We start from the raw sequence: 13,477 nt of genomic DNA on the forward strand, positions 1-13,477 counted from the left end.
TCCGGCTGGATGAAAAACGTAGGGCGCCACGTTCCTGGGTGGCAGCTCTGGGTGGTTTTGTTGGATTCGCATGGGAGCTTCGGGGCTAGCGGCTCCTTTTAGCTTGTAGCATCTGTGTTCGCATCCCCTCGAACGGCGCCTAGTGCCATTGCCTGTCGGCGTTGTGCGCACGAGTATACTTCATTACCCAGAAAGCCCTCTTTTCACCGCGCATGCGCGTTGTGCGTTTCCTGGTCTGAATAGCTCATCCGGTGCTCGTAAATATTGTTATACACGAAAGATATGCCCAAAAAAATGCCATGGCAACCTGGCTTGGTCGCATCACGAAACTTTGACCGCATCACGGGCGAATTATTCGATCGAAATTTCCCCCGTAAGACGAGCATTCCGTATGACGAACGGTCGTATGACGAGGTACCACTGTATTAAGAAATATTAAAATGTAACAAAAAAGATAGAAAGGCTGTAAAACACGAAAAACAAATACAAGTGGACAGGGGAAAAAGAATATATATAGGATACATTATATAATATTTAATAATTTTATATAATATAAAAGGATATAGTAAGTAATTAATACCTAGGTGGACAGGTCACTGAACGGACGGCCACATCTCGTCTACACGACCCGCCAGATCTTCCTCAGGCTCAGCTTGGGACTCATGGCAAATATTAATGTTAGGTTTATCATTATTATAGATGTGTATCAATATTAATATATTATATGTACTTGCAACGAAGAGATATTGAAATTAATACAAAGGGCATTTTAATGCATCTCTTGCAAAAGTAAGGACTGTGGTTCGCATCAAGAGGACTGGGAATGGCCTTGGGCAGGATGGGTTCACAACAAGCGGTCTTGGGAACTGTGGACTGTTTTCGGCTTCAGAAGATGAGTCCACAACAAGCGCCCTTGGGAACTGTGGACAGTTTTGGCTTCGCAGGATGGGTCGACAACAAGCGCTCTTGGGAAGATTCGACAGACCTACAATTGCTTTGAGAACTGTGATAAATTGTTATGAGACTCTAAATATGTTTAGACTTCTGTGGGGCATGGCGTTAAAATCTTATGAATAAATTAGCGAGAGAGACCTCGAGTTGTTAGAATTATCCTGACCGGGTACGCGGATGGATGAATTCTCTTCTTGCAAGAATTAAACGAAGATCTGACTTCAGATGCCTCTTTTATTGTGAATTTGGAAATACCTAAGGATTATTCCAACATTTTGGTCCTTCGAGCCTGTGGTCAAGATACCGAAGCAGAATCCAGGACGCTTCCGTTCGATATCTGGAAAGAAAGTGGCCACGGCAGCTAAATCCCCTTTATGGGCTGGATTACTCGAAGGATTCTCAACGGTTGACGACTAATCCTACTGAAAGAGATATCTGAGGACATCTCTGGTAAATCCACATGAATGTCTGCATTTGTTGACGGTTGCCAAATGCGCAAAGGGGCATTGCATGTGTAGGTGCATTTTGTGAAATGAGACAATAAAACCCTGGGCATACTAGTCTCTACCAGGTAAAGAGACAGAGCATGAGTCTATAAAATTTAGGGCAGTTCGGGGTGTCCTGAACTGTGGTCCAGAAAAGTACAAATATAACTCCGACGGTATATCAGGCTAGGGTATACATTTGTGTTACGTGTGTAATTAGGGCAGTTCGGGGTGTCCTGTACTGTGGAAAAGTACAAATATAGCTCCGACGGTATATCAGGCTAGGGTATACATTTGTGTTACGTGTGTAGTTCCGATAATAAAAAATGGAAAAGAAATTTGCTAACTGATAACTGAGTGCACACGAACTCCCTTCAAAATGGGCAGCTCGAATAACAAGGCGGCTAGGGATGACGAACCGAAACAGCGTCTGCCGTGTAAAGATTGGAAGTTTGTTGAAAATCAAAGCGCTACAAGGGTTAAACACCTAAATTTAAAGGGGGAAAGGAACAATTCTCCAAGTTCCAAAATCTGGCTGAAGAAGCAGATTAGGTTTGTCGCTTTGGGTTTTTGACACAATGTGTTGGTGCATGAATTCTGGGGTATTTGGGGAATGAGAATCCCATATCTACAACAAAATTCGGGGGAAATTTAGAAATAGGCTCTATTTTGGCACTGGATGCCCAAATTCTGGTGCAGGCTTTCATGGTATGGAACGAGTGATGAAATAATGTCTATGTTTAAAAATAGCATCTCCAAAGTATAAAGTATAAACCTTTGTGTCATGGTTTAAGTAGATGGGTTGTCTAGGAATAAAATGGAATGGGCAAAATTCGAACGGAATGCGAGATACATTGACGGCTACTAAAACAAACTTTAGAGGTGAAACTATTGCCGCCTCAATTCTGCGTACAAACAGCTAAACTGATAGCATTGACAGAGGGTATAACTTAATGCGAAATATGGAGGTACCTTTTTTTTTTTTTACAAACGGTTAATATACTTGGGTGGGTGTGTTTCAATGTGTCACAACTTTTCCATTATTGCATTATTGGCAAACAAAGAGTTAATCAGAGCCACTCCAGTCGCTCATCCTGGCTGACTAGGGCGATGAACGGCGGCGATTGAACTTCCAAAACAAATTTCTATTTGTAGATGTGTGACACGCAAATCTAGTACATTAATTACCTAGTTACTTCTGGAATGATTATTGCTGACGGGCAGAAAAAAATGGGTGAACTACCAACCCAGTGGGGATGGTGGTTTACACCTGTGATGAAAATTTACCCAAATTGATTGACTAGTAATTAACGCATCAACCTTGCGGTTCGAGGATCAACTAATGGAAGCGGGGTGGATCCAGTCCTTCCAGTGTGGAGTATTCCTGGTGTCCTCGAGAATTTGTGGGTTTTCTCCAGGTACTCCAGTTTACTCCAACAAACCCAAATTATGGATGCTAGACTGGTTGAACTGATTATGAGTGTGAGCGTGGATGATGGTCTGTCTTTTTGTGTTTTTGATTGGCTAGCCACCAAGATATAATCTACTAACAAATATCAAGGTGGAAAAGGATTTGGAAATTTGACGTTGAGTTCTGAAATCGCTAAGCCTTCCGAGGATGGCGGCGGCAGGTTAGTACAAAAACAAAAATAAAGAAAAGAAAAATCACCAAATGAAATTTTTGACATAAATGCAGCAGCAATACTCCACATTTGAAACTTAACGTGGAGAAACAAATAACCTGCTCTGCGAAATGTGAGATTTGGGATCACTGAGGTAAAAACTAAAACTAAAACAAAAAAACAAATTGGTACCTCAACTTACTTGTGTGAGCTGCTTTTAACAAAGCTAGCTTGAGTCATGGGAAGTCCTGTGTCTCGACAGGGGGGATGGTGGCCTCAGTGCGGTGCCACTACACAACTTATAAGGTTAAGTTGGTGGCAGAGCACGCTTAACCTGTACTCGGCATATCAGTGCACAATTTGAAATTCCAAAGATTTATAGTGATAATGGCACCCAAATTGTGTTAACAAAATTGTTGGCTGGATGGACAGAAGGTTCCATATCTCATTATGAAATCACTGCCTACATAACGAGTTCAACAGGACAACAACATAGGGAAATCCTATTTAGTAGACCATACAAATCGCCATTATTCACTGCACGATTGGAACTGGAAAAATCTTTAAGGAAACGCATTCAAATTGGGTTAGCAGAAGGACTGTGCTTCTCAACAGGAAACGGACTGGGCCAATGGTGGTGCTCAACCTGCAGTATAAAGAAGAAGCACTAGAACGCCGAGAAGGGGATGTGGAGCCACCTTTTGCATTGTAAAAAGGTACCCTCAGTTGAAACGGTTGAGGAGACGGGTAAGATAAACTTTCTGACCCAATAAAATGCAAACACTCCAATATTAATTGGAAAGAACTTTGGTTTTATTGTCTCCATATGGTTTCAATGGTTCAAACGTTTCAATTGAGACTAAACCTTCTTACAAAGGGTTAAAACAAACGACCAGACGAGGGAAAATGCGATCGGATATAACATCTCCCTCAATCACCATTCTTTGGGGAAAGTGTTTTTACAAAAGAAAAGTGTCCTGCTTGTAAAGAAAAGGAAAAATATTGAAACGGTGTCTGTCCTGTTACAGAAGCAGTGAATGACAAGTCAATTTTTCCATTGTGCTAACTTTACCTGTTTGAACCTTACAGGCATGGTCTGAATCTGGGTGCGGTAAATGAGACATGGTGTGCCCATTATCCAAGATTAACGGTCTCACTGATTCTACGGTTACGCCAAATAAAAATATGAATAGGATGAACAACATCCATTACAAAGTTAAAAAAAAGAAATTGGATTTGCAATGAAGGAACAGCTGGCAGCCACCAGTCTCATGACTTTCCAGGACCGCAAAGCGGTTGATATGCTTCTGACGGTTGATGTGCTCTTGAGGGAGCAGGGGGCATATACAATGTTTGAAAATGTTGCACTCAACAACACGTCCCCCAATGGGTCCCTAACCTGGGCCGTTGAAGGCCTGCAGACCCTGAACCGGAAACAAAGAGGCACTCTGGAGTGGAACGATCCACCTTCTGGCAGACTGGTGGGATAAGGCCTTCGCAAAATGTAAAAAATTGGCCTTCACCGAGGTGATATCAATAGCTGTTTTGGCTAATACTTTGACAATGTGTGGATTTTGTCTTATCCCCTGCTACGCTTTTTGCTAGACCGACTTAGGGTTGATACAGTAGCTCTAACAAATTCCGAATTAGAAGGATTGTATCTGCTTATTAGACAGCCTACTGGTCATAACATTGATGTCCAGGATTATGCAAATTATGAAAATGAGTTGAACGAGAATGATTTTGTTCTTCCTTTTTCAGGCCAGATATGAAAGTAAGGTGAATTCTGGTAAAGATCGAGACAACAGACTTCCCCCAAGTGTATTTGTATTTGTCATAAATAAAAAATGATTATGGGATTGCGTACATATAATATTAGGGGGGAATGTTAGGTTTATCATTATTATAGATGTGTATCAATATTATTATGTTATATGTACTTGCAACAAAGAGATATTGAAATTAATACAAAGGGCATTTTAATGCATCTCTTGCAAAAGTAAGGACTGTGGTTCGCATCAAGAGGACTGGGAATGGCCTTGGGCAGGATGGGTTCACAACAAGCGGTCTTGGGAACTGTGGACTGTTTTCGGCTTCAGAAGATGAGTCCACAAAGAGCGCCCTTGGGAACTGTGGACTGTTTTGGCTTTGCAAGATGGGTCCACAACAAGCGCTCTTGGGAAGATTCGACAGACCTACAATTGCTTTGAGAACTGTGATAAATTGTTATGAGACTCTAAATATGTTTAGACTTCTGTGGGGCATGGCGTTAAAATCGTCTGAATAAATTAGCGAGAGACCTCGAGTTGTTAGAATTATCCTGACCGGGTACGCGGATGGATGAATTCTCTTCTTGCAAGAATTAAACGAAGATGTGACTTCAGATGCCTCTTTTATTGTGAATTTGGAAATACCTAAGGATTATTCCAACAATTAATTTAACTTTTAGGTAAATGAGTAAAGTTCTTAAGTGTTTTACTTTTAGCTTCGACTGATCAAGGCCAGTTGGAGACATTTGTCCAATTTGGCTCTTTTCACATTTTGATTTGCTGACCCCTGACCTCATGTTTGGAAAGGTGCCAAACTAATTGTCAAACACTCTCAAGGTATATGATCAATCATTCTGATCTTTTATATATATAGGTGTCATATTTTTCTTGGTTTTGTATTTGGGTGTGGTTAAATTGCTCTGAATTATTCATTGACATTTTGAACAACCTTAACTCGGCTGTAATTCAATGTATCGACGCCAACTTGCTGAGCTCAATTAATAGTCAGGCCTTGAATTGCCGTGTAGGGATGATTCCAACAACTGTACAGCGACAACTAGTGGCAACAAAAAGTAAATCTTTACTTATGCACATCCGGGTCCTTGTATGTTGTTTTTCTCTCCTGAATATTAGTCAATGCTGTCAGAAGACCTTTGTCCTAATTTACTCTGAAGCCTGTCCATGGGTTAGTATCTGTTGCCATGGCAACCCAGTCTTCCCCTTGAACAGGATGTAGTTGTTTTTGGCTGTTAGGAATTGACTGCTTTTAGTGATTATAATTTAAATAAAATTTAAAGTTTCACCATGAAGCACACAAATAACAACAAACAAATAATAAAACTAATAATGAATAACCAATAAATAAGTAGTCAGCGTATGTATAAGTAGTAGTCAACATAATGAATGTGGTCACATAAATATGTAGGTAAAAAAGTGAGTTAAGTGGTTAGAAGTATATGGAAATTTAATGCAGTATGTACAAAATAAGTCTTGATTAGGTATCCTAGCTGCAGAACTCGAGTTGAGTATGGTGACGGCTCTTGGGAAGAAACTGTAAGTAGTGCCTGCCAGGGGGGCAACAAGTTGAAGAGGTGGACGCCGGAATGTGTATTGTCTTTGATAATGCTCTTTGACTATCCTAGGCACCGGGATTTGCAAATGGTGGACAGAGGAGGCAGGGGGCAGTTGATGATGTTTTGAACTGTGTTGATCACCTTCTCCTTTTCCTGTCAGCTTCTGTGTAGCTTGAGTGCCACACCGACACAGCGTTGGTCAGCATGCTCTCAATGGCTGACCGGTAGAAGGTCACCAGCTGGTTGCCGAGTGCTCTCAGGAAATGTAGACTCTGTTGCGCCATCTTGACGAGTGCTGTGGTGTTTGCTGCCCAAGTGACATCAGCAGAGATATGGACCCCCAGGAATTTGAGTCTCCTCTCGCACCAGAAATTTGCCATTGATATACAGGGAGGACGGAGCGGGCTTGTTCCGCCAGAAGTCCAAGATGAGTGCTCTGGTTTTGGAGACGTTAAGAGCGCACCACTCGCTGAATATGAGGACTTCATCTCTGTAGGCCATTTCATTCTCCTCTCTGATCATGCCCACCACCGTAGTATCATCCGCCAATTACACAATGATGTTCTCACTGTGTGTGGGTCTGCCGTCGTGGGTGTAGAGCGAGTAGAGTAGAGGACTCAGCACCCAGCCTTGGGATGAGCCTGTGCTGAGCGTCTGGGTGGATGAGAGGTGGCGACCCATCTTAACGTGTTGGGTTTGGTTGACCAGAAAGTACTTAATCCAGGAGCAGGTGGGAGACCCAGGTTGGTCAATTTGGGATAAGAATGTCCGGTCTTATGGTGTTAATAGCTGAGCTGCAGTCAGTGAAGAGAATTCTGACCTGGCTCCCTTTTTTCTCAAGGTAGCACAGTGCAGCATGGAGGGGCGGTGGTTATTGCATCTTCGGTGATCACATACGGCCACAAAATTTTGCAAGGATGTTCTCGGTAGCCCAAATAAGATATTGCTTGGGTTTGGTAGGCGGGCGTGGCGTGACCAACTTCACTTTCTACTCCAACTTTTGCAATGCTCCAAGCTGCGCCAGGTCAGGACTGGGTGCGTGTTTGACTTGCCAGGGGTCTGACTTGCGCAGAGGGTGCTTGGGCACATTCAGTATAACTTGCAGTCCTAGTTAAAATTGTTTCTGCAGAAATAATCCCAGTAAATCATTTTCAGGTGGGAAAACATTGTGAATTACCAACCTTGAGAATTTACAGACAAAATAAATACATCGATATAATTTTTAATCAAAAAGGTTCCGTGAAATTTTGGTATCTTTACAAAAAAGTGTTTTATTCCTCCTCATCAGGTTCTTGATATGTATTGAGGTGACACTTTTGGACCTCCAGCTCCTCAGCACTCACCATCGCTGGGTTGATGGCAGCATGCCTTGTCCCATGGAACTGACGCAGATGTATCTATAGATTAAGGAAAACATGAGAATAGGATTAGTGTCAAATTTACAGAGGTGGGTAGTTGTCACGAAGTGTGGTGTCGAGCGTCCAACGTAGTTTGACCCAAATGCAGGGAAGCAATTAAGGACGTGGAATGGAGTGCTCTAACAAAACTTTAAAAAAATGTGTCAAGGGTCTTCAAGAAAATAACAAGAAATTAGCAATAAATAACAAAATCAAACCTGACATGGAAGACATGGGGAAACAAGGAATATGGAACATGGCATAGCAATGTGGCATGAAGCAAACAAGGCAGGGTAAAGCAGACAATCCGACAATGACTCCCAAACACACAGGGTTTAAATAGACACAAGGGCTGATTACCAATCACGTGCAGCTGGTTACAAGAGGAAGAAGGGAAGCCCGGAGGCACACAAGAAGCGAAAAGCATGCACGCACACTCCGCTCCTCGTGCCGTCCAACCCTCAATTAGCCATCCAGGGACCTCTATTTACGGCTAAGTGCAATGACTTCAGCCCAATGGCCAGACGTATATGGAATCTCAACTCGCGCTGTCCTGCCATCCTCACCGGCTGCGAAATGAAACTTCCACTTTGCTCGTCCGCGCCGTCCAACCGTCAATTTGCCGTCCACGGAGCTCTATTTTCGTTTAAGTGCAACGGCGTCAGCCCACTGCCTTGACTTAAATGGAATCACAACTTCCACTACGGCGTCCCACCATCCCAAGTGCTCTATTTTTGGACAAGGGCCATCGCGTCGGCCAGGGATTGTATTTCTCAAACAAAATATCCCTCTTCGCTGATGCTCTATGCCATCCAATTCGCTGAGCAAAGTTTTATTTTCAAATAAGCGCCACGGCGTAAGGTCGCACGACGCTTGCATTTCTGATAAAAATCCACCCTCCCATGGGATCCTGGCCGCTCAGAAAGCTGTATTTTCAGATAAAAATGACTGCCGCATTTTTTTCCCTCAATGTTGAGTTGAATGATTCCTCTGTCTTCCGCCATTTTCCTAGTGTCAAGCGGAAAACGGGAGTGGAGTTTCAGCGTGGATTTTCAAACCTTATTATTTCCCAGAAACAAAATCCGCAATGTAGTGAAGCCGCAAAAGTTGAATCCGCAAAGTAAAGGGTAACAGTACTACTGTTAAAAGAAAAAAAACATCAGATATGGTAAACACCTACTAATTATTTAAGGTTTTCTTTTCTTGTAGAGAATTTTTTGGGGGGATGACTACTTATTTATACTTGACTAATACAATTTTAAAATACCGCTGTTTTTGAGTAGGTTTTTGGTTGGCTACAGTACTCTGTCAGTAAAATATTTTTTTAACACAGAGAGGTAACAATTTCTTGGGAGTGTAAGTGAAAAAAACAATGGTAAATAATTGGTTGGGAATCCCCAAGACTCACAAGTGGACAACCTCCAGCCTGCAGTGAAATGCCAATATTTATGGAGCCACCTTGTTTTCACCTGTGTTTGTGAAGCCTTTATCTTTATGGCTCATCAAAACTACAAATTAAGTAGGTACATCTAGCTCATGTTCGTCCCTGTTTCGTGGTAACTTGAACCCAGTATATGAATTTACCGAAAGATGAACTCTCCATTGACAATGTATTTCTGTTGTTTTTTGGTGAAAAAGGTCCATCCTATGAACCATAGGCCTAAAGAGGAGTTAACATCTGTTTCCCTTGACACTACTGAACAGCGTCTCATAGTGTTAAGTCTTTTTTGTGCTTTTTTTTTCGGCATACTGCAGCAATAACTCTTGTTGTGCCTTTTGAATCAGGTGGATGTGCGTCTGGGAGTCTTGGCCCAGATGCCTTCATCTCACAGTATGCCCCCTGTGGGATTTTTCTCCACCTTTTTTATTGAGAAACCAGACAGTTAACCTTGTGTTCTATTTTTAGCTACGCCCAGATAATATTTTCATATTGCCTTTGGTTTTAAGCTTGACAATTATGTCTCTTAAAATCTTTATCCTTTTCTAGCCATAAATGTCAGTTACATTTGCTTTTTTCCACTAGTGAATATATGATAGGATTAGAAACAAGATTAAAAATAATAGATGTCCAACTTGGAAAAGCACTTAAAAGGGATTGAAAATATCTGAACAAAAATGTACAAGCATTTTATAAGTTAGAAAGTGTTATGGTCAAATGAAACAAGAGTTACATTATTATGGTAAAATTTGTACAGCCATGTTGGCAGAAAAAATATCTGGATTATTTAAAGACAGATCTCCATTGTACTCAATTTTCATTTTGCATTTTCATAAAGTGTGCACCCACAACAAAGTCTACTTTCTAAATTATGGCCAATAACAACAAAATGACAAGCAACTTTATTTACTTCGGTCATACCTGAATGTAGAGGTTGACGTCAGCACTTCTGCAAAGGTAAGGGAAGTTCCCACCAGTTTTCAGATGTGCTCTTTTGGCATTTGGAAACAATTTATACATCTCTTCCTTTGCTTCTAAAGAGAGTGCACTCTGATCAAAAACCTGAATAGTATAAATAAAGACTTTATAGATCATCAAAATTACTCGATGTATTCATGCATGAATTTACACTTACATCTATAATTGTCATAGCGACATCCTTTATTTTGTGTGGCTCCACATAGGAGTTCTGACAGTTAAGCGTTAACCTAGATGCCAGCTCTCTCTGATTGAGGCTCTCCAGCTGTAACATTTCAAATAGCCATTAGACTACTTCAATTCCGCAAGGAACAGATACACAAATATCCTTACCCTGTCAACCATGAAGTCAATTGCACCGGCCATTTCTGGGTCTACAGGTCCTTTAGCAAAGTTGGCTAGAACAATCTTCTTCAACATGAACGCTGGCATCAACCAAAAACTAAGCAGAGAAAATCAAATTATTTTTGTGTTTAGGGGACTCTCCAACTCATCCAAGCTGAGACTACCACACCCCAAACTTGTCTTCTCTAACGACTCCTGTTGCTCTGCATTTTGACATTTTCTTCTTTAGAAGTGCTGTGACTTTACTGCACTGTGAATCTGTTCGGTCCGTATTGCAGGTTACGCATCTACTTTTCAATATTTGCTTCTGCATTTATATTTTGAATATACCAATGGGCTGCTGATGGAACTTTCAATTGCTAGAGCTGTAAATATGTCTAATATATTTTTTTGTAAATAAAGAAGTATGCTGTTTTGCTTATATGATATTTGAAATTGTGCCTTTTGAAAGTATTCGGGCCCCTTTAAACTTGGATGGAGAGCATTTGTGAACAGAAGTCTTAGATCTTCCCACAGACTCGATTGGATTCAGGTCTGGACTTGGATCTTGCCATTCTAACACCTGGATACGTTTAGCATTCCATTGTAGATTTGCCTTTATGTTTTGGATCATTGCCCTGTTGGAAGTTAAATCTCTATCTAGGGTCTTTTGCAGACTCCAACAGGTTTTCTTAGAGAATGGTCTTATATTTGGCTCCATTTTTCTTCCCTGTCCCTGCTGAAGAAAAGCAGGCACAAACCAGGAGGCTACCACTACCATGTTTGAAAATCGGGATGTGTGTTCATAGTGATGAGCTGTGTTGCTTTTACGCCAAACATATTGTTTTACATTGTGGCCAAAAAGTTAGATTTTGGTTTCATCTGACCGGAGCACCTTCTTCCACATGTTTAGTGTGACACCCAGGTGGCTTGTGGAAGACTTTAAACAAGACATTTTAATGGATATCTTTGAGAAATGTCTTTCTTCTTGCCATTCCTCCATAAAAGCCAGATTTGTGCAGTGTACGACTGATTGTTGTCCTAAGGACAGACTCTCTCACCTCAGTTGTAGATCTCTGCAGTTCAACCAGAGTGAACATGGGCCTCTTGGCAGCATCTGTGATCAGTCTTCTCCTTGTTCGAGGTGAAGGTTTAGAGTGACTGCCGGGTCTTAGTAGATTTGCAGTGGTCTGATCTTCTCCCATTTTAATATGATTGCTTACACGGTGCTCCTTGAGATGTTTAAAGCTTAGGAAATCTTTTTGTATCCAAATCCTGCTATAAACTTCACCACGACAGTATCTCGGACCCACTTGGTGTGTCCCTTGGTCTTCGTGATGCTCTCTGCACTTTAAATAGTACACTGAGACTATCACAGAGCAGGTGCATTTATATGGAGACATGATGACACACGTGGATTTTATTTATTATCATCAGTCATAATTGGATCTTTCACAGATCCTCACTGAACCTCTGGGAGTGAGTTTACTGCGCAGAAAGTAAGAGGGGCCGAATAATATTGCACGTCCCACATTTCAGTTTTTATTTGTTAAAACAAGTTTAACATTTCCAATACATTTTGTTCCACTTCAGGATTAGGTCCCACTTGTTGATTCTTGACATTTTTTATATCTTTGTTTGAAGCCTGAAATGTGGTGAAAGGTTGAAAAATTCAAGGGGGCCGGATAATTTCACAAGGCACTGTAACCATTGGCCAAAGAAATAATGGCCTGTTTATACAAACTTGCATGTCCATACTGTATATCCCCTTCCATTGGTGATATGTGGACATGTTTTAAAGATTGTTTTGTTCTGTTATTGTTATAATTGTACACGGAGTGCAAGACTAACAGAGCATACTTGTAGTTGATAATGTATGCACTGTGACCGTTACAATTGATAATTTGCATTAAAGCATTTGTAAAACGCAACTGCTTAACGTGCACAGATGAATTTGCAATTGAGGCTCACCTCTTTTGGCTGAGCCTGAGCAAGGCTAGTGTAACTAATCTTTCAATAATCTACTCATAAAAATTGAGTAACATTCGAGCTGAACTCTTGAACCATGTGACACTATTTAACAGCATAAAAAATGAAGAATACCTGTTTGCGGTCCATGTCTGGTTAAAGATGGAGGTGTCACTGAATGAATTACACAGTATCAAAGAGTGCACTCTGGGGGACTTGCATGTAAATTCTGCAAACTTCTGGGCGAGAAAGCCACCCAAGGATGCACCAAAAATATGAACCTTGAACAAATCAGACAGGATTATCATCAGAAAGACAAAAAGGTAGCTAAACCTGACATCACAATGTTCAACATAAAGTAATATTTCTCAAAATAACATCAGGAAATGTATAAAAGTGAACCAAACAACATTATGAACAAGAAGATGTATTGAAAATCGATGTTCCAGGGTTAATTTGTTTAAATGTGTGTATATATACCTATACGTATAGGTATAGATACATATACCTGCACCCACGCACGCACGCACACACGCACACTATAAATATTAACTATAAATGTTGACCAATTTTAAAGGGTTTACTTGGTAGATGTGTGAGGACCATGGAACGAATTAGAGAATTTACAAAATAAAATAAAACACCTATTTACGAAATTTTCAAGTTAGGAAAAAAGTTGTGGAACCAATTAATTTCCTAAGTAGAGGAATGACTGTAATTGCAGAAAATTTGTACTAATTTGAATGTCCAAAAATAATCGATCAGCACGATCGGAAAATCTATCAATTCATTAATCTATTAATTTTGGCAGCCTAATTGGCAGACATAACGGCCCGCGGATGAAATCTAAACTACGACGTGGCCCGTGACAAAAAAATGAGTTTGACACTCCTGGTCTAGACGCTCAAGTTTATCGCATACAAGCAATTAAAAAGTAAAACTTTGCCAAATTTAACTAAAGGATGAACTGA

At 40.8% G+C, this 13,477-nt stretch overlaps 1 protein-coding gene across 6 annotated transcripts in view; it reads right to left on the reverse strand.

The window, feature by feature from the left end:
• spg21 (SPG21 abhydrolase domain containing, maspardin) overlaps nucleotides 1-13,477 on the reverse strand; it is a 57,509-nt gene that overhangs the window by 33,183 nt on the left and 10,849 nt on the right. For 4 of the 6 annotated variants that reach the window (XR_013298945.1, XM_077594846.1, XM_077594845.1 and 1 more), the window contains exons 4-8: nucleotides 12,642-12,787; nucleotides 10,548-10,656; nucleotides 10,372-10,479; nucleotides 10,158-10,298; nucleotides 7,745-7,798 (exon numbers count right to left, since the gene is read on the reverse strand). Coding sequence is in view for 5 of the 6 variants with exons in the window: in XM_077594846.1 (XP_077450972.1) it covers nucleotides 7,745-7,798; nucleotides 10,158-10,298; nucleotides 10,372-10,479; nucleotides 10,548-10,656; nucleotides 12,642-12,787 (558 nt within the window). In the remaining variant the exon portion in view is untranslated. Of the gene's footprint in view, nucleotides 1-6,271; nucleotides 7,799-10,157; nucleotides 10,299-10,371; nucleotides 10,480-10,547; nucleotides 10,657-12,641; nucleotides 12,788-13,477 lie in introns of those variants that run through there. The other 2 variants (XM_077594849.1, XM_077594847.1) reach the window with 2 other exon arrangements.

The sequence above is a fragment of the Stigmatopora argus genome, chromosome 2 (assembly GCF_051989625.1).
Source record: "Stigmatopora argus isolate UIUO_Sarg chromosome 2, RoL_Sarg_1.0, whole genome shotgun sequence".
Lineage (NCBI taxonomy): Eukaryota > Metazoa > Chordata > Actinopteri > Syngnathiformes > Syngnathidae > Stigmatopora > Stigmatopora argus.